This window comes from Cavia porcellus, unplaced genomic scaffold (genome assembly GCF_034190915.1).
Source record: "Cavia porcellus strain 051 isolate PalLab524CR breed Dunkin Hartley unplaced genomic scaffold, mCavPor4.1 scaffold_27, whole genome shotgun sequence".
NCBI classification, from domain to species: Eukaryota; Metazoa; Chordata; class Mammalia; order Rodentia; family Caviidae; genus Cavia; species Cavia porcellus.
The window spans coordinates 18,448,406-18,470,122 of record NW_026947510.1 but is presented as its reverse complement, the minus strand read 5'-3'; the positions used below and the strand labels follow the sequence as shown (position 1 = coordinate 18,470,122).

At 53.5% G+C, this 21,717-nt stretch overlaps 1 protein-coding gene across 3 annotated transcripts in view; it reads left to right on the top strand.

The window, feature by feature from the left end:
- The first annotated feature begins 299 nt into the window (after nt 1–299).
- Wnt7a (Wnt family member 7A) overlaps nt 300–21,717 on the top strand; it is a 42,472-nt gene continuing 21,054 nt past the window's right edge. The window contains exons 1-3 of one of the 3 annotated variants that reach the window (XM_063237960.1): nt 300–649; nt 2,862–3,088; nt 15,009–15,125. In XM_063237960.1, the coding sequence (XP_063094030.1) occupies nt 579–649; nt 2,862–3,088; nt 15,009–15,125 (415 nt within the window). In that variant the 5' untranslated portion in view covers nt 300–578. Of the gene's footprint in view, nt 650–2,861; nt 3,089–15,008; nt 15,281–21,717 lie in introns of all 3 variants that reach the window. The other 2 variants (XM_003463877.5, XM_063237959.1) reach the window with 2 other exon arrangements.

Sequence of the window (21,717 nt, the reverse complement as noted above, 5' to 3'; positions counted from 1 at the left end):
GGCGCGCTCCACGAAACCAAGGGGAGACCCCGGTGCGTCCTTCGGTGCCCAGCTCCCCATGGTTCCCAGTGGTCGGGAACCGGCCGCTGGAGGGGCGCGGCGGTCTCCGCAGAGCTCGGTCCTTTCCACGCAACACAATCTTGCGCACCGGCTCACCCGAACCTGCCAGTTCTCGCCGCGTGGTGGTGGGGGCGAGCAGGACCCCACCCCTCAACCCTGCAGGGTTCCCGCCTCGCACCCGCGCCCGGGTGCCGGCCGGGAGCGCCGCGGGAGCGCGCCTGGGCGGGCGCTCAGAGGCGGCGGGGGAGGAGCAGAGTGAGGAAGGGAGGAGGGGCGGTGGCGTCCCGCACCCCGGGCCCGGCGCACTTGCACCGGCCGCTCTGCTCGCCCACGCCGCCCGCGCCTCCTCGCTCTGACGCCCGTGGCTCCTACGCGTCTCAGCCAGGTGAGCACGGGCGCGAGACAGGCGGCCCCAGGACCTCGCCCGAGCTCCGGGCGGGATATGCGAATTGCGCTGCCGGGGCTGGCCCCGGGGTTCAGCGACGCCCGACCCGCAGCCCCGGCCACCAGCGGGGACTATGACCCGGAAGGCGCGATGCTGCCTGGGCCACCTCTTCCTCAGCCTGGGCATGGTTTACCTCCGGATCGGGTAAGCTCACGCGGGTTCAGCGAAGTTGGTCAGGCTGGGAGGGAGAATCGCAGCCCGCGGCCACCAACTTCGGAGCCCGATGAGGGACCGACCGGTGTGCGAGGCGCGCGGGAAGGGAGGCGCACAGAAGCCTTGGGAGCAATGCCGATGGCGCGCGCGGCGGACAGACGCGAATAGGGGATCCACTATTAACAACGCTCCCAGAAACCAGATTAGGGATGCCCTATCACGGGACTCTAGAGAGGATCGGCTGGTGCGAGGGCCGCACTTCCCGGGACCCTACAAGCTGTGGGGGCAGTAGGTCCCGCGGAGTCCCTGCGCTGGGACCGCAGCCGCTAGCTGTGTTCCCAGGGCCCTGGTAACTGGGCGCTACCTCTCCTAGCGACGGGACAGTGCCCCGGCGGCAGGTGGGCAGCCGCGCAGATAGGAGACAGGTGTCCAGAGGCGGGGATGGTCTCTCGGAAAGCAAATGGCACCTCTGCGTAGAAGCTACACAAAGTCCAGGGACCCTTGCACTCCAGAGCCCTTTCCAAACTAAGGGTCCAGCCCCTGTCATCCCCAGCCAACACACACAGACGGAAAGTCTAGTGACACCCAGGGAGAGAAACTCGCAGACCCTGAGGTCACCGCGCCCAGAACTAGGCAGCCTTAGGCTGCACCCCGCCTACCCTCGGGTGGCCTGAGCACTCTAGCTGGAGCTGTGAGGTTGGCTTGGGAGGCATCATGCGCGCGTGTGCACGACCAGCCTCCCTTTGTGCTCAAGAGCTCTATGCTATGCATAGAAAGGTGGGGCGGCGGGGCTTTAGCAAGAATAGAGGTGCTGGCGCCAAGGGCCACCTTGGCAGTTTCAAGACCTGCCCCGCTGGCCCCCCGCAGTGAACCTGCCGCTACTGCTTAGGGGAAGGAGGGGCCTCAGGGGCTGCCAGAGAGTGTGCTTGACAGATCCTTTGTGTTTTGTCACTGCCACCCCTGTCCGCACTTCCCCTCCTTAAGGTCTTGGGAGCGTGGATTTCGGGAGTGGAGGCGCCCTGGCGACTAGCAGGTGCGCAGAAGGGGCCAGGCAGCCACCAGTTGGCCAATAGAGAGGCTGCGGGGGCGCGCTGCCTGCTGCCGGCCTGCTTGCCCGCCGATGAGTTTAAGTGTTATTGATTTGCCCGCGTCTGCGTGACTTTTCTTTTTCCCTGCTTTAATCTTGATCTTGGCCCGCACCTTGCCACCTGGAGCTCACCCAGCATCCAGGAAGCAGGTTGACCCATTGGCTCTGGCTGCAGGGTGCATCAGCTCCTTTTTAATTAGGAATGGGGTGGAGACATTGGGGACGGGAGAGAGAAAGGAAAAACAGCAGAAAATAGCCTCCCCTGGCTGCCCTACCATCCTTTCAGACAGCCCACATGCCTGACCCCGCTCCCCAACCCTGGCCTCTAGGCCTGCAGAGGCCCAGCCCTCTGGAAGGCCAAGAGAGGGGGGGGGGGACGAGGGAGGGAAAGAGGTCAGGGTTAAGTAAGAGAGCTGCATTATGACTCTGGGCCCCATCTGCTGCTTACCAGGCCTTGGGTTGTCCATCTGTAAAGTGGGCATAAGGCTTACGTCCCAAGTCCCTGAGATGCCTTCCGGTCCCCATGCAGGACCACTTACTCCCTGCTCCCAGTCAGGTTATTCTACTGGATAGTTCCCCTGCTACCTCAGATCCACGAGCCTTAGTACTCACAGTACAGAGACTGGGTGCTCACTGGGCACCTGGCACCTCCTAAACATTTTCCATGTTCTTCCACATTTAATTTTCACAGGAGTCCCAGAAGGTGAGGGCCAGTTATCTACCTCTTCAATTTAGGATGGAAAATCTGAAGCACAGAAAGGGAAATGTACCTTGCCTGAGGTCACACAGCCAGAAAGTGAAGGCAGTTCAGATGGCCACTTGGCCAACTCCTCATAGGTGTTGGCCTCTTGTCCCTCTGCGTTTGGGCACCCATATGGATCCACACCATCCGCTGGAGTAGAAATCCTCAGCTAATGTTCTAAGGTTCATGCTGAGTCAAATCCAAAATATATATACTCCATGGTCCCGTGGTACCCCCTCCTTCAACACCTCCAGTGTTGGGGCGGTGTGATCATCAGTGTTGGTAGCTGAGAAGGGGCCCTGCCTCCTCCAGCACCAGCCAGCCAGGCACCTGCCTCTGGGTCTCAACCTCTGTCTCTCTGTGCCTCCCTCCAGTGGCTTCTCCTCAGTGGTAGCTCTGGGAGCGAGCATCATCTGTAACAAGATCCCAGGCCTGGCTCCCAGACAGCGGGCGATCTGCCAGAGCCGGCCCGACGCCATCATCGTGATAGGAGAAGGATCACAAATGGGCCTGGACGAGTGTCAGTTTCAGTTCCGAAACGGCCGCTGGAACTGCTCCGCACTGGGGGAACGCACCGTCTTTGGGAAGGAGCTCAAAGTGGGTAGGTGCCCACCCATATGCCCAAAACAGGGTCTGCCAGGCTTAGGGGAGACCGGCATACCCTTAGGAACCATGGGGACCACTCCCCCTTCATGAATGTCCCTCAATGCAGGACCCTGCAGGTGCAAGGACTTGCAATTAGGCCTCCCCTTGGAGGCCAAGACTGATTTGAAGCCACATCACTTTGCTTAGGGGCAAAGTTACAAAGTAGCAACAACAGCCTAGATGCTCGCTGGTCGATTAGAGTGCTGTTTTAAACAGAAGCACACACTTTAAGATGAGTTGTTTCATCTAAAACTATAGATTTCTAGCTTCTCTGGAAAAATAGCAGATCTGTTGAGAGCTGACACATGCCCTCTTGCCTGCTGGCTGGTTAATAGGCTGGCGCTGAGATCTCGGCATCTGGTAGGTAGAGCCGAGGCAGCCTCTTCGAGGCTACAGTCCCCACCACTCCTTACTGCTGCCCAGCTGGGCTTGCACAATCCCATGACATGGTGCGCCTGACCCTGGGAGCTTCCGATTTTGCAACCCCTGTGTTTTCGGAATAGTATGTGCAGATGAGCAGGCGTGCATGCACACAAGCAGAGACAGACACAGAGAGGTGAACCACACATTCCACCTCTGAGAACCATCTGCTGGGAATGGAGCAGAGAAAGATGCTGGTCTCCAGGAGGCCCAGCTCAAAAATGCCGCTCACAGAAGGCCAAGCTTGGGGCCCAGCACCATGACAAGTTCACTTTCACCCCAGTTTCCCTGTGGGTCAGGTCAGCCTTCAGCCTGGGGGGTCAGCCTTCCAGTTCCACTGCTCCAAAGCCACCCTGGAGCCACTGGCAACATGTGGGGTAGTGGTGACTGAGAAGTCCCACCCCCAATCTAGCCACCTGCTCCAGCTCCCTGCTTCCTCCTCAGCTCACACTGCTTTCAACTCTGGGCTCACAGACTGCTCTGGGCTCTCTCATCCCATCTCCTTGAAGCCTCTGGCCATTCTGAAGACATTTCTGCTACTAGCAGGCAGCAGACCCTTTTTAAATGGAAATCAGGTCTTGCTGCCACCCTGCCTAAATCCTTTGGAGGCTCCCTCCCAGCAGAATGAAGCCCCAGCTGTTCCTCTGGCCGCTGCTGACCTCTGCCCCCATCTTGCCCATCGTCCCATCCCTTGCTCACTCACCCCCATCCTCTATCCCAGACAAACCACACAGGCTCCTGCTCTGGGCCTTGGCTCCTTTGTACCCATCATGGATCCAGGCCCTGTCCTTTGTATGTGTCGCTCCTTCCCAGCATCTCACGTATCATTTTCCTGAGTTCTTCCTTGTTTATCACCTGTCTACCTCCTCCTGCTTAAACCTCCCATTCCTGGAACGCAGGCCTGGGCTCTGGCATTATTTTACATGTCTTGGCTTTGCTGAAATGTGCAATGGTACAGATGAGGAAACTGAGGCTTGGAAGGGAATCGCTCAAATTTGGAAAAAGTGAGTAGCAAGTCTTCTGGGACTGGGTTCATTCAGGTTGGGAATGGGAGCTGCCAGTGCATGGGCCACAGGGGAACAGTGTTGGGCTGTAGTGCAGGGCAGTGAACCCAGGCCAGTGAAGCTGATCATAGTTGCAGAATGAGCCACAGGATCAGGCTGAGTAGAAGCCACCTACCCACCCAGTACACACCGGGGGTGAGCAGGAGCCTGTGGCCAGAGTAGGTAGAAGTGATTTCAGGAATTCAGGGCCTAAGAGGAGCCCAAGGAACCCCAGAAGTGTGCTTGGGTGACCTGGCAAGGTGTGGGTGATGGAGCCAGGTGGCATGTAAGCTCAGCAGAGGAAGGCTGAATTTGTAGGTGGCAGGAGCTGATGGAGGATTTTGAGTATGGGCATGACTGCCAAAGTACAGCTTGAGCTAATGAAATGGCACCTATTCATTGCTGATTGACCCACCCAAAGAGTCTGATAGGAAATCTGGACAATTAACTATAGGGTGGATACAAACTTTATTCATTCACCAATCTGCTACTGCATTTACCACTATGTCTGCGTGCCCACTGTGGCTGCAGGCCCTGTTCCAGCATGTGTGATCAGGGAAGGCCTCTGGGCTAAGGTGGGACAAAGCTGGGGTGAGACTGGAGGAGCAGCATGCAGGCAGAGGGAACAATGCTTGCAGAGGACTTGAGTTGAATGCAGTACACTGGGGCAGGAACAGGGGAGGTGCTGGGAGCCAGGAGCTGGCCTGTGGCATTGTCAGACTGGGGCAGCAGCACCTGGACTTCCCTTTGTTTGACAGGAGAACTGCCTGTCAGGGGCAGGGGGCTTGGGAGTGACAGGATCCAGCCTCAGATTGGCAACAATACTCTGGCTATTGGGAGATGACGGTGACATTGGGACCCCAGCAGTCCAAGGAGTCCCCATCCCTCAGATATTTGATTTTCTCACATGTGAGTGTCCCGTTCCAGGACAGGATGCTCAAATTGAGGGTTACCTGGCTTCCCATCTGTGCTTTCACCCGCCACCAACTGAAGTTGTCAGTTCTGGGAGAACTCAGCTAATTAGGGCTGCCTTACAGTGCAAGGATCAGGGCTGCAGTTATTGACTTTTGGAGCTGTTACTCTGCCCTTAAAGTTTGCCCAGAAACTCCATCCCACACATCCACACACATCGCATTGACCAGAACCCAGTCATATGGCCACACTTAGCTGCAAGAGAAGCTGGGAAATAGTCTTCAGAGCAGCCATGAGACCAGATAAGGCTTTGAGACTGAGGAGAAAAAGGAAAATGGATGTGGGGAGAGAAGCTAACCCCTGACACAGGTTTTCCATACTGTGAGACCTGAAGGCTCCTTCTCATCCCTACCTTCCCATCCACTCTGGTCCTCAGCTCTGTCTGTACCCTGCTTATGGCTTTGTCTCCCCTGCTGAATGTTCTAGGCTTTCCCATATAGATCTGAGCAGAAGATAATAGGAAGAGAGCTCGTGGATACAAGAAACAAACCGAGCTGAACCACCCCAGGTGGAAAGGACCATTTAGTATATCTAGGGAACCTGAAAGTCAGGGGCTGGTACTGCCTTCCACCAACCCCAGGACCACCTCTTAGGGCAGCAAGATGGCTGTTGCAGCCCCATCACCACAGCTTTCAGGTTCCAGTCCAGCAGTAGAGAGCCTTGGCCTTTCTCTGATAACACCTACAGAAGCCCTGCACTCAGTCTGCTTGGATCAGTTCACAGGCTTGATCATGTGCCTTTCCCTAATCAACCACAGGGTCCAAGGGCAGCTGACTTTTTTGGCCGGGCCTGGGAACCTCATCCAGACTAATTTTCATGGCAGAAGACTGTTCATTTGTATCCCACATTGCTCGGGCTGCCATGACAAAGCACCAAAACTGAGGCCTTAAACAATGGGCATTGATTCCCACTGTCCCAGAGCTGGAGGTCTGAGAACAAGGTGCAGGCAGGGATGGCTTGCACAGGGCTGTTTCTTCATTGTGTCCTCACATGGCCTTTCCTTTGCACGTTTGCTTCTGTTGTCTCTTTTTATCCTAGTGCCCTCTTTGTAAGGACACCCATTATATGGAATTAGTGCCACCTTAATGGTCAAATATTCTCTCTTGAATCTGGGCTTCCTATTCTCTTGCTGGTTTACCTTTAATTTGTCATCTGGTTATACCAACCCAAAAGTGAATCATTTCATTTCCATTGTATTCTACTGTGATCGTACAGGATTCCACAGCCACTGTCCCAGCATGCTGCTGCTGCTGTTGCTGCTACTGAGTGGCCTGCCCAAAGCAAAATGGGCTAGGTCTCTGCATCCCTGGTTAGCTACGTGAGTGGAACACATCAAGCAGAATCACACTGGCTGCTTAGATTGCATTTCTCTGAGAACCGAAGGAGTTGAAAGCTCTTCCTCAATCAAATGTCTATAAGCTCCTTGTTCCTGCCTTCTGCCCATTTCTCTATTGGCTCTGGTTTTCCGTCAGGTGTGGTTGTCCCTGATCATAGTGCAGGGAAGCTGGGTCAGGCAATGCATCCATGCATCGCTCAATCCTGCCATGTACCCATCCTTCAGTGAGACAGCCCTTTCTCATAGATCATCTCACACTGTCCGTTCACTCTTAAATAGAGTGGTGTCCACCTCCATTTCAGTCTTAAGTCACACAATGCCTTATGACACTGACAGGTGGCAGCAACATTATATGACATAGTATGTAAGGCCCTGACACCCAGCAGGTTGGGGCAATCAGAGGGTGCCCCTTTCCCTTCCAGGAGGCCTATGTGCCCATCTTGCATCAGCACCAGTGCAAGAAACTGGGACATGTAAGTTGATTCTTATTGCAGTAAAAACTGCTGGTCAGATTACTGGCTTGTTTGATAGACTCTAAAATGTATCCTCAGAGCTCTCCACTTCACACTACTTCCTGCCCTGACTCATCCTTGGCACTGTGTGGGAAACCTTCCCTTTTTGGTACTACGCAGGCTTCTGCCCAAGGGTCACCTCCTCCAGGAAGCCTTCCTTGACCACCTCACCTGAAAGAGCTCCTCCACAACTCATCCAGTGCTACTGTCTTTCCAATACTTGTCATTTTGGGAAATGATTTTGCTTATTTATGCAAGAATGAGTCCAACATTCATCCTCTTCCCCAGCCTGGGGCTACACAGAGACCTGACCCATCTACCAGTCATCTAGTCCCTGGCCCCCAGACCTGGCACAGGAAGGATACTTACTCATGGAGCACATGGAGAAACTCATGAGCCCTTTCTACCCTGTGCAACCACATTGCCCTGAGTCCTGGAGGACGGAGCTGGCCTTGTTTCTGAATGCCAGGACTGGGCGCCCCTCACACCCAGCATACGCTCTGTTTTCTGTCCCAAACATGAATGCTTTTGCTTCTGTCCCAAAACATAAGAGTGCTAAAACACTCACTCCCACACATTTCCACTAAGTGCTGTCCTAGCCTAGCATCCTCACATATCTGAGTCTTTCAATACTAATTGATCAACTGTTCCGCTAACTCTGTCTTCCACCTCCGCCTTGGCCTCCAGTGGAAGGAAGGAGTGGACTACATCGAGTATCCCAAGCATCCCAATTTCCACATCTTCCTCTAGTGTTAGAGAAAAAATCTCTGAGCTGACATGCATAGTGAAATCTATTCTGATCAGCATTACCCTTGAAAGTCCTATCATCCATAAAACTCAGAATCTCACCTTTTCTATACACACATAGTAACATATTTAGGGAAATGTTGCTATATGAGTACACATAGTAATCTACTGTATAGCCTGCCAAGTATATATGCAAAATAGAAGTCCTAAGATTTACATTTTCTGCCTGGGTGCATTTGGTTACATTCATGTAAGTTGCATGCTGATGAGCTAAGACCCAGCTCCTACTGGCACAAGCATCTGCCTAATCACTTTCTCTTTCATGAGTTGTTCTAGAATCTCTGCACTCAGGACACACAAATCTGCCTCAAAACACCTTCTGTCTTGTGAGGAGAGACAGAAAGGGCTGAGTGTGCTATGGATGGGTAGACGTGTGGACTGTGAGGGTCACCTGGGATAGGGCCTGGTCCACCTCCAGAAGGAAGGGGAAGGGCTGCAGGAAAAGCTTGGCACTGTGGCCCAAGCAGGACCCTGGGCATCCAGAGAAGTCTGGACACACAGGACTCTAGGGTGATAGGGAGGAAGGGTGGGAAAAGGCTGTGGCAAAAGGTGGGGACCAAGCAGTTCAGGGTTTGCTCTGAAGGGGAGTTGTCCAGGGGATCTAATCAGAGGGAGACAGGATGTAGGATGATAATCAAATTCTTTGCATGCATAGAAATTTTCTGTGTCTCCAGCATTATCACCAAAATGGAAATGGTGATTTCCCGATGTGTGCTCCTGGGGATGCTATATTCTTTTCCACATACCCACAGACTCCTGTTTGGTACTCTCCTGCCAGAATTTTTCCAGGGATGGGCACAAATGACCCAGGACTCAGCCCCTAGAATCCATCCTGCCCTACCAGCTGGGAAACTCTGATGCATTTCTGGGCTTCTGCTTCCGTTCAGGTTGTCACCACATCTCTGCTGAGCTGTCACTTGAGATGACTCTCTGGGGCCAGGGACCCTTGCCTGAGGATCCCGTAAAAGTCCCCAAAACACTCCATCTTTTTACCCACATTTCACAGGGTCTCGAAGGGATGAAAATGAAGCCCTGGCTGGTGTGGAAGACAGAGCAAGGGGTGGCCAGCTCCACTTTCTCTCTGCCATTTCTTAACAATGCACCATCTTGCCCGAGCAAAAGACCTATTCTTTCCCTCATTCTCGCTTAGAACGCAGCTAACAAAGGACTTTTTGTCTCCTTTTTATTTATTTTTTTTTTTGCAAGCCTCAGTTCATCCTGGGTTTTAGCTCTTCTGACGCTATTCTTTGAGATGAGCCTTTTGTTACAACGGTCTCTCTCCAGCTTTCCTGTGGTAGACAATCACACACACACACTTTCTCACACACTCACTTTCACACACATACTCACTTTTACGCATACACACTCACTTTCATTCATTCAACTGTGAGGGTTTCACAGATCAGTAATCCAGGTGCCCATACGCTACGGGGAGAGAATGATAGTTCAAGTCAGTGCAAACCATGAGTGATTAAGGTATTGGGCCACAAACAGAGAGAGGGGACATCAGCAAGGTCCTTCCTCATGCATATGGTGCTAACCAGTGATGTTTCTCATCCTAGCTACTGGCTACTAATCCTTTCCCAGGAATGGGCTGAGCCTGGGCTGGTTTCTTTGATCCTCCCACAATCTTGCTAGCCAGAAAGATATCTTATTATTCCCATTTTACAAATGAACAAACTAAGGCCTTGCTTGAGAAGCAAGTTAACTCACCCAAGGTCCAGCCACACTGGAACATGGAGCCAGGCAGTGGGCCCAGGTTTGGGGGCCTTCAGGACCTGCTTTGAAACCACATAACTATACTCACAGCCCTTCCCTTACCAGACAGATGGACAGGAAGGGCATTTCAGGATGGAGCAGAGGTTGAGCACGATGAAGGCCATCCGTACACCCTGGCCTTGCTCAGGGGAAGAGAGGTCCAAGGACGGAACTGAGACAGGAGAGCAGGTCAGAGCCTGGGGACTTGTGCACAGTGTCCCCCATTTCCTGTCTCTGATGCTGTCGCCTTACCAGATTCAGCCCAGATACCTACCCCTGTGGCCCCAAATCTCCCAGTTGTGTCTCGAGAGGCTCTCTTTGGATGTGGGTGGCCACGTGTGGCCTTTTGAACCCAGATAGCCAGGGAACTGCCCTGGCGCAGGGCTGGCAGGGCCAACCTTTTTCCATCTGTATATTTTCCAAATCATCACATATTTCAGCCTGTGTCACTGCTGATTGCTAGCTCTCTGACCCATTGGCTTTAAATAGCAAAAGAGAAAAAAAAAAACACACAATGCACTTTGTGGTTTCCAGTAAGATATCGTAAATATACCCAGATAATATTCCGGTGCGAGCCATTTGCAGGGCGGTGGAGTGGAATCTTTCAGGCAGGCTTGGACATCAGTTCATTTCCCCTGTCCCCGCTGGGATCACCGTGGAGCTGGAACACAGGGCGTCATCTGGGTCCCACTTTCGCCTCAGTGATAACACATAGCACTCCAGCCACCGCCTTCTAGGGCGTTGGATGCAGAAGTTTTTTTTTTTTTTTTTTTTTTTTTTTGGTCTTTTTCGTTTTTATCGGTACCAAGGATCGAACTCACGACGGCCTGCTTGCAAGGCAGGCGCTTATGCCGCTGAGCTAAATCCCCAGCCCTGGATGCAGAAGTTTTGTGAGCTCCTCAGAGCAGCTTGGCAGTGAGGCTGGGGTCCCATTTCACGGATGGGACAGCAGGGGCTCAGGGAAGCAGAGATCTTGCTCAGGTCACCCAACTGAGTGAGGGTGGGAGAGGAGGGACCGATGAGCTCCTTCCCATCTGGCTCTGAGCTGACATCACCCAGTGCCCCAGGCTTCTGCATGGAAACTTGAGTTGGACAGCTGGAGGGCTGGGAGTAAGAAAGCCGTGGTGGAGGGGAGGGCAAGGATGCTGTGCTGTAGCCTACAGATCATGGGTCCAATCCTGTCTCCTGAGTCACTGTGAAACCTGTTCCTCCACACACTTTGTCTCTGTCCCCTACATCTGACTATGAGGACAATAGGGGGTTCTGCCCAAGCAGGATGGTGGGAGCACAGGACTCGCCACCTCCAGAGCCTGGCTTTCTCTCTGGCCTCTTGCTCAACCTGTCCCACTGCAGGTCCCACCCCTCAGGGCCACTGTCCGTACCCCTTGCCATGGCTGAGTCCCCTGCCTCTGTTTTCCAAGTCCCCAGCACACAGTAGCTGTTGAGAGAAGGGACCGGCATGTGCTTGGTCCTAAGGTGGGGCAGGGGTCTACATGGAGGCTCTTCCTCTTGTCTAAGTCGGAGGGAGAACAGGCTGTTCCTGGGGCACACAGCACCCCCAAGAGCCCAGTGTCCCTCATCAGCCCCATGGGAGGGTCCAGGAGTGAGCAAGGGGCAGGAAGTTGGTGGGACTGGAAGAGGTACTATGACTCTGGGACAGGAGAGCGGGTGCAGGGCAGGGGACGCAGGACCTGCACTGTCACAATTGAACCGTGTAGGCCACAGCACATTTTCAGGCCTCATCATGTACATCTGTAAAATGGAGACCACAGTGGTCCACAGCTCACAGTGTTGGCTGGCACCCCACATCTACCACCCCACTCCATTTCTGCAGCAACAATGCAGATGTTTCAGCACCACCTTGAGACTGGGTGTGGTGGCACATGCCTGTAATCCCAGCACCTGGGAGGCTGAGGCAGGAGGATCACAGTGAGTTCAAGACCAACCTAGGCTATATATAGTGGAACCCTGTTTCGAAAAGCAACTCTCCAAAAAAAAAAGTACCTTGGTGATACCTCTTAAGAGACATCCATGATGGCACTGCAGAAATGACTCAATCAGAGAGCCATTTGGTCCCCAGTTTAGGACCAACGCCAAGCAGTGTGTGTGGTCAGGCCCTGGGACCGTCTTGTAGAGTTGGTCAGGATACCTGTGCCACCTGAGTTGCCAGCCCAGCTCTGCCCAGGAGATCACCTTATTTCTCCAAACCTTGCTTTCCCCTGTTCATCTGCCTGGTGAGGGGAGCTGAACTGGATAAAGATGAATGAACCTCCTTACACTGAGAGTCCGATTTCAGGGTTCCAGGGTCCCTTTCTGCTTACTATACTCTGGCCATACACTCTACTCTCAGCTCAGTAAAATGTCCTACTCTATAGGTCCCAACCCATCATTTTTTGATAAGCTATAACTGGTAACTAAATGCCACATCTAGACAAGAGTGGCCACCTTACCCCCAAAGGACTCCCTCTGTCTCGAACCGTGGACTTCTAGAGACAGGGATGGCCAGGATGGGAGGGGAGAAGGCCAAGGCAGGAGCTGCCCAGCGTGGCCTCGAATGCCAGGTCTGGCAGTTGGGGATGTGCATGAATCACTTCTCCCCTCGCAGATCCTGTTTCCCCAAACCTAAAGTCATGGGGAGTGGTGTGTGCCATGGGGGTCACCTGAGCCCAGCCTCCTGGAGATGCTCAGCACACACTCCTTCCTCTCCAGCCCATCTGTCCCACACTCCTGAGCCCTCTTATCCCCTGCCCAGCTGCTGGTGTTGGGGTGGGGGCGGGGAGGAGAAGCTAAAGTTCCTCTCAGGCTCCACACCAGCCTAGTTAGGACCCCTCCTCGCCTGCACAATGAGGGTACTGTTTTTAACCCTTCTAGGAGCCATTTCCCTGAGGATAAGAAGCACCCTCTTCTGCAGGGCTGCCTACATTGTCAGGGCAATGAGGGTCCTGTTCTCAGCCAAGTGTCTAAGTGCTTGGCCACTGGAACTTTGTTCTATGCACCCAGTCACCATACTAAGGTGGGTACTATGGCCACCCCATTTCACAGGGAGGAAGTGGGATGAAGAAAGGTTAGGGGACTCCCCCACACTGGAGAAAGCAGGGAAACAGGCTTCTCCACACCTCCATCACACCGATCTTTTCTCTGCTGTCTGACCATGCTGTTCTCACACCCCTCGGGTTTGCTTCCTGGAGTGTGAGCTGGTACCCAAGATGATTGGAGCACTTTCTCTTGGCCTCTACTGGGGTCCACGTTCCTTCTGAACTTGGAGCCTTTGGAACATGCAGGGGGACAGGCTTGAGCCAGGGCAAGAATGGGGCTGCCAGGCCCCAAAGACCATGGACTCTCAGATTCACCCTCCTGCCTCCTGCTTGACCAAATTGTACCCCTCTGTTTATAATGGAGCCTTGCTGGGTCCTGGGATGGTGTGCAGGGTTTTCCTGGGTCCCTTTCTCTGGAACCCTGTCCATCAAGTGCTGTCTCTCCTCCAGCCTCTTGAGCAGGGCTTGACCCTGCCCACTGTCCTTCATTCAATTCAAGCCCTACCTCCTCTACAGAGCCCAGCAGTGTAAGGAGGGCCCCATTCCACCCAAGCCACAGTTGCTTCCTCTTGTCTTCATGTGGCTGTGATGGGTTTCTGTGTCCCTCTGTGAGCCCAACAGAGTATCTTTTCTTGATTTTCATGTAACAAAGCATTGCTGGGTTTTATCACCAGAGCAGATCCAGCCTGTGCATGCACCAGTGGGATCCACAGCATTCTGTCCCCACCCTGCCAGGGATGTGCTACCCATAGCTGCTCTCCAATGATCACTGCAGAGCTGGGCACTGGGGCAGTGTTCAAGTCATACCCTTTGCAAGTCCCAGAAGTCAAGGGGCCACTGAAATGGGAGGTCCTAGACTCCTGAACACCCAGTGGGGGTCATTTGTTGAGCAAGTCACCAGGCTAAGCATTCTACATGCTCCTTTTACCCTCCTGGGGGCCCCTGTTGGGATGGAGCTTTAGCCACATTTCACAACTGAGGAGACAAGGAAAGGGGGCTCCCCAATCACAGTAAGAGGCAGAGCTGGGATGTGCATCTCAGTGTCCTGGATTCCAGAGCCCCTGTGTGAGTTAGCAGGGGAGTGGGGTTGTGGGTAGAACCCCATAACAAAACTAGCCTTTGCATAGGGAAGTTGTCTGCAGTAGTGCAGGCTTGTGTCTTAGCAACCTGGTGAGGTGAGTGGAGAAAGAATGGATGCACCCCAAGATGCCAAGCAGAAGCCACCTCCCATCCCCCCAATTCAGTATCCTGTAAAGCCTCTTCACTGCAGCATCCTGAAACACCTTCTCCAGGCCCTGGTTACCTACCCAGCTCCACCCCAGGCACCTGCTCCCAGGTCAGGTCTCTTCCTGGGGCCTCCCCTGTGATACTACTCAGGGCTCCCCTGCAGTGCCTGGGTCCATCTGCACCCTGTAACACAGAGGCTGCTCTCAAATTATTTATACAGGGAAAGGGAGAGGCAGAGATGCTAAGAGACTTAGAGGCAGCACTGTGTTTCACCCACCCAGCATTCGCCTCTGGCAGCCCCTTTCTCAGGACCCTCCATCACCATTGAAGAGGCTCACAATCCAGTGAGGGGGCCACCAACAAGGGAAGGGAAGGGTATCTAAGCCAGCAGGGGATGCCGCAGTAGGGACAGTGGCCACAAGAGCAAGAGTGGCCCCATCAGGCACCGTGGTGACTCCTCCTGTTCTCTGCCATCACATGAGAAAGGGACTCCGGGTACAGCCTTCCAGAGCCGGGGCAAACGGCCTGCGTGCCCTACTCACCCACTGGCTGAACACCTTCCCAATGGACATGGTGGAGTGGGTGTGTGCACAGTGGTGCTGCCCAGCCCCAGTCTCCACCCAAGAATGGACAGTCAGTCTCCCGGGAGCCATTGCACTGAGCTCAGCCACTCTGCTGGGCCAAACCAGCCTCCCCCAGGTATCTGATACCCCAGGCCCACAAGATCCGCCCCCCAGAATCTCTCCACTCTTCTGTCCCTTCTCAGGGAGCCGGGAGGCTGCCTTCACCTACGCCATCATCGCCGCAGGCGTAGCCCATGCCATCACCGCCGCCTGCACCCAGGGCAACCTGAGCGACTGTGGCTGTGACAAAGAGAAGCAAGGCCAGTACCACCGGGACGAGGGCTGGAAGTGGGGTGGCTGCTCTGCCGACATCCGCTACGGCATCGGCTTCGCCAAGGTCTTTGTGGATGCGCGCGAGATCAAGCAGAATGCCCGGACTCTCATGAATTTACACAATAACGAGGCAGGCCGCAAGGTAGGCAGCCAGGGAGGGGACTGGGCTCGAGCAGGGCCCATGAGCCAACCTGTGTTGTACATCCTGTACGGTGTCTGGGGACGAGTGGGGACCTAACCGGGACTTCATTCTGCTGGACCCTGGTGTCCATCATGGCTGGTCGGGTTTGTGTCTCACGTGCAGTTCACTGGTGACCACAGAAGTTAAATTTCCATTGAAACAAGACAGAAAGAGGCACAGGTGTGAGTGCTTCTCTTAGGAGAGCCAGATGTACACACCTCTGACCAGGGTGCAGGGCTGAGGCTTCTGTAGGCTTGGCTGCCACAGAAGCTAACTGGTCCTTGGTTCCCTGAAGCAAGATCTAAAGCTCAAAATGAAGACAATGAGAATTCCTTCTTCCTTGCCTCGTCAAATCCTCCTGGATGTGAGAGTCAGAAATGTTTTTGAATGCTCCCAGTGGAGGTGGCCAGGATGGATGGAGACTGACACCCCATCCCATAAGCACTAGCCATCCAAGGTGGGAGAAGCAAAGGGGTCTACCAGAACCAGAGCACATGGCAGGGGAAATCATGGGGAGCCAGGTCCTGTCAGAACAAGATGACCGGCCGTAGTCTTTGAGAAATGAATCATTACCAATAAGGGAGTGAGCTCCCCACCCCAGGGAGCATTCAAGCATATGCAGCTGGCCAGACATTTCGGGGCAGCCAAGTCAGCACAGTGGGCCTAGACCTGAGGTTGGGCATGAGTTTTGGCCAGGCCTGTGAGGGATGAGGTACTCAGAGCTGACCCTGATGACCTCAGGTTCAGAAGGGCTGGAAGGGCATTTGGTCTCTGGAGAAGTGCTGTGAGCCAGCCTGAAAAAGGAGAGAGGGCAGTGCTGGCCTTGGGTGGGGGACTGAGCACTACAGTGACTACCCTGGCAGGGTCACCACAAGAGCCACAGACACAGGTATCAGCAAGTGCAGAGTTGGCTGAACCAAAACACAGGCCCAGTTCACAGGCCCGGAACGCAGGAACTGGCCTCAGCCCATGGCTGGATTCTCCCACACTGTAGTCACGAGGCGCTCTGGCCCCCATGTGGCCCTGGCTGAGGTTTTACTCTCTGATTTTTTGCCACAGTCATCTTGTTCTGAAAATTTGTTGTCATCAATAACTATTGAAAGGTGAGAAAAGCAAGCACCAAAGATATCTTCGGGGCTCAGGGCTCAGAGACACACATCCACTGGCCGACGGGGGGTAGAGTGGTGGGATCTTGTCCTGGTGGAGCCAGGCTTCTTCTAGCTGCAGGACTCTGAGCTCGTGGAATCCTCACAGTGTCTGCAGGAGGCCCTGTCAACACTGACCTCCTTACAGGGGAGGACATTGGAGCACAGAGCGATTAAGGAACACTTTAGGTGTCCCACAGCAAATGATAGGCATGTCTTGCTGTGACACATGTGATCTCAACATGTGTGCACGTGGCCATCATGTGGTGCTCCTGGCATGGCTGCTTGGGCAGCCACTTGGTGCAGGTTCAACTCTGCCACTCCCTCCCACACTTGGCCTGGCATCCTCAGAGCCCACCTCAGCAGTGCAATGTTGAGCCATGCATGCCCACTGGCAGGAGGGGTCTGTCTGGCCTTGGCATGTGGCAGCAGTGCACCTCAGTGGGAAGAAGGCCCTGTCCTGCCCTCCTCACCCTCTTCACTGGCCTAATGCCACATCCTGGTGAGTCACATGGGCGCCGCTCACCTAGCCTGCCCCAGGGTGATATCCCTGGGTATACTGCAAGCCTTGCCAGTCTAGGCCCATGGCTGAAGGGCCTGCCCAGGGTAAGAGCTCGTGGCAGGCAGGTTCCTCCATCTCAGGGCCAGAGCCCTCAGGTCACAGATCACAGGTTACAGGTCACAGGTCACAGTGGCAGGCAAGGATGTCCCTACAACATCACAGTCCTCATCTGGGGCTGCCTGGTTGGGCCGTGATGGGAATTCTAGGGGAAGGCACCTAGGGTCTGGTGGAAGTCAGCCTTGGGCCAGATCAGGTGGGAGGGCATCATGTAAGGCACACGGCTCTGCCAGACGTGCGGTTTTTCTTCTTTTTTCTCATTATGTGTTTGCAGCATATCATGACTACATTTATAGTGAGGAGGTGGCACATGGACATAATACATCTTAACTCCCTTTTCATCCCCTCCAGTCCCCGTCCCCTGCTCCCTCCAACTCTTGTCCCCTTTCCGTTTGCACAAAGTCTATTTCCACTTCTTTTCTTTAATTTTCTCTTTTTTTCACCCTTTCCTTCCCTCCTGCACCCACCCTCCGTTTCGTGGTCCCCTTTCCATTATAAGATCTTCCTAGTTCTGTTATCTTTTACTTTGCTCTTTATTTTTACTTTGAGTTTCTCATGTAAGAGAAACCATGTGATATTCAAGCTTGTATGTCTGATTCATTTCACTTCATATTATGGTTTCAGGATGCATCTGCTTTCATAGAAGTGACTAAGCTTGTTTTTCTTTATGGCAGGGTGGTACTCGACTGTGTGTGAATACATTTTCTTTATCCAGTCATCTGGCAATGGACATATACGCCGTGTTGTGCTCTTAGCTATTTGAATTGTGTTGCTATCAACACAGGTGTGCCAGGATCACTGAAATATGAGGTCTTTAACTCTTTCAGGAAGATACCTAGAAGGGAAACCACTGGGCCGAACAGAACCTATAGTTTTAGATTTTTGAGGATTCCCCATACTGATTTCCATGGTGGTTGTACTAGTTTACTTTCCTATCAGAGATGTAGAAGGATCTTTATTTCCCCACAGCCCATCCAGCATTTGTTCTCGGCTGATTTTCTTGATGATGGCCATTTTTCTAGAGTGAGATGGATTCTCAGCATTGTTTTAATTTGCATTTCTCTAATTTGCATTCAGTCGTAGTGACACAAGTTGGTGGGCAAAACTGACACGAGAGCTGGCAGTGGTCAGGGCCCTAAGCTCAGTGGGTTCTCAAGAGGAGGTGGCTCCTAGATGAATGAGGTTTGGTTAAGCAGAGAAGAGGGATTGAGTGGGGGCAGTGGACAAAACTCCTAGTGGTCAAGGATAGGGCTGTGGACAGAAATTCTGAGGTAGAAATATGGGGCAATATGACCCACCCTTGGCCCTGCTCAACCAAGGAGTGACAGCCTTAGGGTCCTCCTCAAGTCCCCTGTGACTGCCCTCTGGTGGTCCCCATCTCAGGCACAATATCACCATACCTTCCCCGCTGCATCTAGTACATTCCCTGTCTCCAGGTTGAAGGCTCAAGGACAGAGGTGCCAGGTATTTCTGTTACTACTGCTGCCCAGGCCTTCGCACATAACAGTGTCTCTATAAATATATACCGGGGCATAGGTAAGTCCCTTGTGGTTGCTGGGAGCCCTGGATGGTTCTGGGACAGAGGAGGGACAAAAGTCACAGAAACAGACCCTTGAAGGACACACTGAGGCCAGGAGTGAGTGTGGGGGAGTGCAGGGACAATGACCCTGGCCATATTCTAGATCACAGGTGCCGGCCATTTGGCTCCTGGGATGCCATGGTGCTGCTGATTAGAAGTATCAGAACCTGTGGGGACACTTCAAACAGCAGGAGAGTTGGGGAGCCAGCACTTGGAGGAGAAGAGACCAGGGCTCGGGGACTCCTCCCAGCTGGAAAAGAGGCATGCAGCGGGCAGGGTAGAGTCCACTGGGTACTTGAAGCACAGCTGGTCTCCAGCTGGATCCCAGCTGTGTGACACCAGGCCTGTACCTGCGGGTGAGACCTGACTGACGTGGCCACCCCACCCCCACGGTGACATGACCAACAGTGAGTCACACAGTGGTCAGGGTAAGAGGCAGCAGCAAGGGCTGCAGCTGGCTCTGGGGACAGTCATTTTGGGATTGTCACCCCTGCTGGGGACAGGGTAAGGCCATGAAGACACAGACTGTGCAGCCCAGGATTGTGGAATATCAGGCCACATCCTGGCAATTGGGTCCTCGAGTCCCACGATCCTGTGCTGGGAAGAAGAGAAGAACCAAAGCTGTGTGTTGAAATATTTCAGTAGCTGAGTCTTTGTGGCTTTGCATCATTTTCCCCTTCTCTTGGGCAGTGCAGAGGTGAACAACCCACAGGTCGTGCCCTTAAGCCACTTGTGTAGAGTCAGACAAGAGCAGAGAAAAGCGTGACTGAGGGCTGCAAGACCAAAGAGAGGTTTGATACAGAAAGTACAGAAGAGGCCAGAGGAGGGATGGTTCCCCCTGGAAGAATTCAGAAAGCTACTGAAGGGAAGAAAGGAACTTTAGGTGAGGCTTGAGATATGCAGGAGCCCTCTAGATAGACAAGGAAAAGGGCCTGAGCAGGAGCAGGAGCAGGTTGGTACCTCGGTGGTAGAGCACGTGTGTAGGTGAGGCTCCCGGCTCCCTGCAGCTGTGTCGCTCAGCGGGGCCCAGGCAGAGGTACTCAGACGGAAATGCTAGGGTACCATTGGAGTGAAAGATTACGTAGCCTCAGCTCAGGATGCCCTGGCCAGCCACTGCTAGAACCTCTGCTCTAAAGAGAGCTCCCAGGAGCTACTTCCTGGCAGCCAGCAGAGAGGGGTAACCCTGGTCTTTGTAAAACACACAGCCGAGCAAGTATAGAGAAACCAGGAACCTGGGCTTCTCAAGTCGCTTCCCCAATCATCCATTGCAGGAGGCAGGGCAGGGACCCCAGGCTGTACTCTGAGCCCCCTACCCTGAGCCTGGCCAAGGCTGCCTTGCCACTACACCCCCCAGGGAGCTCTGGGGAGGAAATGGAGTTTGGGGACTGAGCCTGGCAGAGGCAGCCTGCGTTGGGGACCCAGCTGGGCTGGGCTGGCCCCCGCTGGAATGCAGCTGCTCCTGGGCAGTGAGCTCAGGGCCCTGGAATTCCACCTGAGGAGCAGTCGCCTCCCAGCCTCTGCTTGTGTGCAGAGGGTGTCAGTCTTGTCCCTTCCTGCCCAGCCTGGCTGGTCGGGGTGCTCCTGAGAGCTGAATTCCCACTCCTGCCCCAGCCCTGGGCGGGCCTGAGTCAGGGTGGCCAGGCCCCAGGTCAGACTTATGCTCCTCGTTGTCCTGAGGGCCACTTGCATAGCTGGCCAGAGAAAGTGGCCCGTGGTGGCATGTCGAGGGCCTGGGGAGCCCTGCCCTGCCTCCCCAGGGGGAGGGGGTGCTGACCAGGTCTGAAGGGAGGAGGTGTCCCCAGGCTGTGCCTCAGCCCTGCCCCATACTGCCTTGGGATTTTGTTGTGGAACTGAAAGATCCGCAGCCAGCCCTTGCCGGGTTGGATCAGGGCAGCTATGGGCAAGTTTCATTCCTCAGAACCTCAGTTTCTACCACCAGGAAAGTTTCTTCCTTTTAATCTCAGAGGGGTCTTCCATGTGGGGACAGAATTCTTTGGAATTCTGAATGCCAGTTGTGTCACCAACCTCCAGCTGCACATTCCTGGCATCAGCCAAACTTGTTCCTGTTGTTAGGGCCTTTGCACATGCGATTTCTTCAAATGCTCCTCCTTCAAAATCTTTGCATAAGTAGCTCCTCTTTTCTTCAGGTTGCCTTCAAATGGCCTTCTTGACTTCTGTCCCCAGCCTCTACCTCATCTGTCTACACCACACAGCTTTTATCTATTTTCCATGTAACACCACCCAATAGAACTGTCTTCTTCCCACAGCTCTTTATTGTCTGTTATCCCATTCCATGAGGCCAGCTCCACAAGAAAAAGGAGGGTGTCCATTCACAGCTGGATCCCTGTGCTTTGAATGGTGGCTGGCACTTAGCAGGCACGCAAGAAAAATGAATGAATGAGCGAATGAAATGACAAGCATCTGCTCTTCCCTGGAGAAGTTTCTCAGGAGCAGGATTCCCAGGGATAATCCAGGACTCTCAGGTGGATTCGGATTTGAGATAGACCATACATTTGTGTCCCAAATACTGCATAAGAGATCTGGTGAAAAAGTATCTATGTCAAATTCGAATTTAACTAGGTTTCTTCTATTTGCAATACAGTTTATATCGAGAGAGCGACCACTTTGCGCATAATTGTAATACAGCAAGCTCTTGTGCCACTGTTGTCCAGCTCTCCCCCATAGTGACAGCTTGATAACAGCACAGCTGGACCATGATGTTGACACGGTTGATGCACAGAGTGCCACAAGGGTCCTCACGCTGTCCTCTCCAAGTCCAGCTGCTTCCCTGGTCCCTGGAAACCACTCATTTGTTCTCTATTTTTGTGTTTCTACCATTTCAAGAATCATAAACGTAACCACATTACAGCATGATGACAATCATAAAAGTGCCTGCTTTGTAAGCAGGCAGTTGTGAGTTCGATCCCCGGTATCGGTAAAAAGGAAAAAGCCAAAAAAAAAAAAAAATGATGACAATCATAGTGCAAGTAGACTCATAAACTACAGAACCTTTAGCTCTTGTTTTTTCACTCCCCACAATTCCTTTGAGTTACAC